At 49.1% G+C, this 3,280-nt stretch overlaps 1 protein-coding gene across 2 annotated transcripts in view; it reads right to left on the reverse strand.

Annotated features, from left to right (window-relative positions):
- The window catches only part of TDG (thymine DNA glycosylase), a 31,183-nt gene that overhangs the window by 13,284 nt on the left and 14,619 nt on the right, over positions 1-3,280 (reverse strand). For both annotated transcript variants that reach the window (XM_045289279.1, XM_013004055.2), the window contains exon 2: positions 1,118-1,260. In XM_045289279.1, coding sequence (XP_045145214.1) covers positions 1,118-1,260 — 143 coding nt within the window. The remainder of the gene's footprint in view (positions 1-1,117; positions 1,261-3,280) is intronic.

Raw genomic sequence — 3,280 nt, forward strand, 5'->3', positions numbered from 1 at the left:
TGGGATGGACTCAAACCACCCCCCTTTCGCTGAGAGTCAGCACACTACTGTTTGCAACACAAGGGAGCTACAAAGTGATAAATGCTAGGAAAGGGTGCTACCACGTGAGGAGTCGGTCAGGTGGGCCTCGTGGGAAGGAGGCAGGGGGGGGGAGTCATGCGGACATCAGAGGGGAGCACAGTCCGAGAGGCAGTAGCCAGGGCCAGGGTCCGATGGTGAGAGCAGCCCTGAGGTGCTCCAGGAACACCGGGGTGGCCCGCACAGCTGGCAGGACAGCCAGTTGCTGAGTGGAGAGGCAGCAAAGGAGGTCAGAGAGCACAGGGGCAGGGACATAGGGTCCTGAGGTTACTGTACAACGGGGGCAGGGACATAGGGTCCTGAGGTTACTGTACAACCTGAGTGGGTTAGGCCTTGGGCTCCTAACTGCAGAGTCAATGGTTCAAACTCAAACTCTGTGGAAGATGAGGCTATCTGTTTCCATAAAGATTTATACTCTCTGCCACCCTGTATTGGGTTGCTATGGGTTTGTCTTTTTGTTTGTGTACAGACGTTAGGAGTTCTGGTGGTGCTAGGAGTTTGGTGCTGGGAAGCTAACCACAGGTTGGCAGTTCAAACCCACCAGCCACACTGGGGGAGAAACATGAGGCCATCTGCTTGGGCAAAGATTTACAGTCGCAGAAACTCTATGGAGGGTCACTGTGGGTCAGCACGGCTGTGGCCCCGGGTTTTTGGTTTTCTGATACAGATCTCAGCCACTAGAGTGGTGGTCAGAGTGTCACCATCTGACTCACCTACCCATGAACAGGGCCACCTCCACTGTTGTGAGAATAGGCCCAGGGCAGAGGAAACCCAGGGGAACAGTTAAGAGGCGCTGCAGTGCTTCAGGTGAGAGCCAGTGATGCTTCTGGCCCAGTGGCAGGATGAAGACCCCCATGCTCCGAGAGGTTGAGCCACTTGCCCAAGACCAAACGGCTCATAACAGATTGTCAGGATTTCACCCAAGGTTTGTCTTACAAATCAATTCTATTATCCCACTCTGAAATTCACCATGAAGCCCTTCCTTGCATAAACTATGGAGGACAATAGCTCCTTTCCCCACGATCATGGTGCAGGTTACCTTGCGCAAGCTCCTGGGCGGGGGCTGGGAGTGGAACTTCAGCCGGCATTGGCTGTTGGCTCACGGTGTCCATCAGAGGAGCCTCGGCCAGCATGTGTTGAAACGGGAAGGTATAAAATGCTTGAGCTTGCTGAAGGGAGTAGCTGAAAAAGAACCATTTCGTAAGAGATCGGGAAGACGGGGTAACAAAAATGCAAGCTTAAACAATCAGCTCTCACGGTCCTTCAGGATTCAAGTATTTCCCAGCCAGGTTTCCGTATGATGTTGAGGATAGAATGGTAGAAGCAAGCGAAGGACGCTCTCGTCCCGTCTGTAGACAATCATCCAGCACCTCCTAGCTAAACAGTAATTAATGCTCAGACTGTCTAATGACAAGTCACACCGTCACTGGAACCTGCAAGTCCACTCAGGACATCCTGCGCTTTCTCCGACAGGAGATCACAGGACCGATCTAGCTGAGACTTGCAAGGCCTGCTTCAACACCCACAAGCACAACTGTGCCTCCAGTGTTCACTCGCCTTTCCCCAGGTCTCCTCCCCCAACCTAACTCAACTTTCTCCGTTCGTGTGTTTGCCTATTTATTTGTTAGTCTTAGTATTCTGACTATTATTTGCCACCGAATAAGGGCTAGAAGCAGACCTTTTGTTTAAAAAGATAGTGTGAATTTATCAAGAACCCACTCTCAGCCTTTCTGGTGAGCACGAGTTAAACTTCTTGATCAAAGTCAGCCATTCAAGGTAAGGCACATAGGCCTCCAAAGAAAACAATTTCAAAATGAAAGTGTCACACTGACTGGACAGCCTTCTCAAGCTACTGCTATCAGGCACAGTTAGAGGAATAAACACTTATCACATGCAGCAACTCAAGCTCTTGCTCAATGACACCATTACATACCCAAAAGAAAGACAAAACGCTGGGAAACACAATGGAAAGCGCTTCCTTGTTTTCTACGGCAAGACGAGGGACTACCAGTTTTCTTTCTCCGCGACGTGTGCAGAAATCAGGGTGCTCACACGCCAGGTTACCAAGGCACGCTCTGCCACCCCAGCCGCCGGCCGCTGAGTCGATTCTGTCTGACCCAGCAGTTCCGTGCGCTTAGCTCACCTGGAGACCTTTACAGAAGCACCCTGCCTCACTTCTCTCACGAGCGGCTGGTTGGGTCTAACTTTGCCCACCACGCAACCTACTGCACCCACAGGGCTCCGAAAAAAGCGCCAACTAGCTCACTTTAAGTAGACAACTGATCTTAAAAACAGTTTTTACTGTGAATTAGAAGTTTACATATCAGATAATCATGTCTTCCCCCCTCCTCCCACTGCCATCTCCTTCTTTACCAAGTGGACACCTATCTACCCTCTAGCCTATTACTTCCCCACCTTTCTTTTCCCATCCCACCCAGAGAACCTCAAGATCTGTTTCTTTGGGTATGAAAACCCTGATTTCCCCCCACTACAACAATGGTCTCACTCAGCATATGGTCCTTCAAATCTATTCATGTCACGACAGTTTCATCATTATTCTTTAATAATGTGTATTACTCTTTTGGGTGTACACACCAGTTTATTTATCCAGTCTGCCCCTGATAGGCAGGAGCCCCGGTGAAGTAGTGGGTTATGTGTTGGGCTTTGAATCACAAGGTCAACAGTTTGAAATCACCAGTCATTGAAGCCATCGAATCAACTCGATGGCAGGGAGTGTGAGTTTTGTTTCTTTTTAAATCATTTTATTGGGGGCTTGTACAATTCTTATCACAATCCATACATACATCCACTGTGTCAAGCACATTTGTACATTTGTTGCCCTCATCATTCTCAAAACATTTTTTCTACTTGAACCCTTATCAGCTCCTCCTTTTCCCACCTACCTTCCCACTCCCTCCTCCCTCATAACTCTTGATAATTTATCAATTATTATTTTGTCATATCTTACACTCTCCGACGTCTCCCTTCACCCACTTTTCTGTTGTCCGACCCCCAAGGAGGAGGTTACATATAGATCCCTATAATAGGTTCCCCCTTTCCACCCCACCCTACCTCCACCCTCTCAGTATTGCCACTCTCACCACAGGTCCTGAAGGGTTCATCTGTCCTGGATTCACTGTGTTTCCAGTTCCTATCTGTACCAGTGTACATCCTCGGGTCTAGCCAGATTTGTAAGGTAGAA

Source organism: Echinops telfairi, unplaced genomic scaffold (genome assembly GCF_000313985.2).
Source record: "Echinops telfairi isolate 266 unplaced genomic scaffold, ASM31398v2 ScPeMD7_2;HRSCAF=8, whole genome shotgun sequence".
NCBI classification, from domain to species: domain Eukaryota; kingdom Metazoa; phylum Chordata; class Mammalia; order Afrosoricida; family Tenrecidae; genus Echinops; species Echinops telfairi.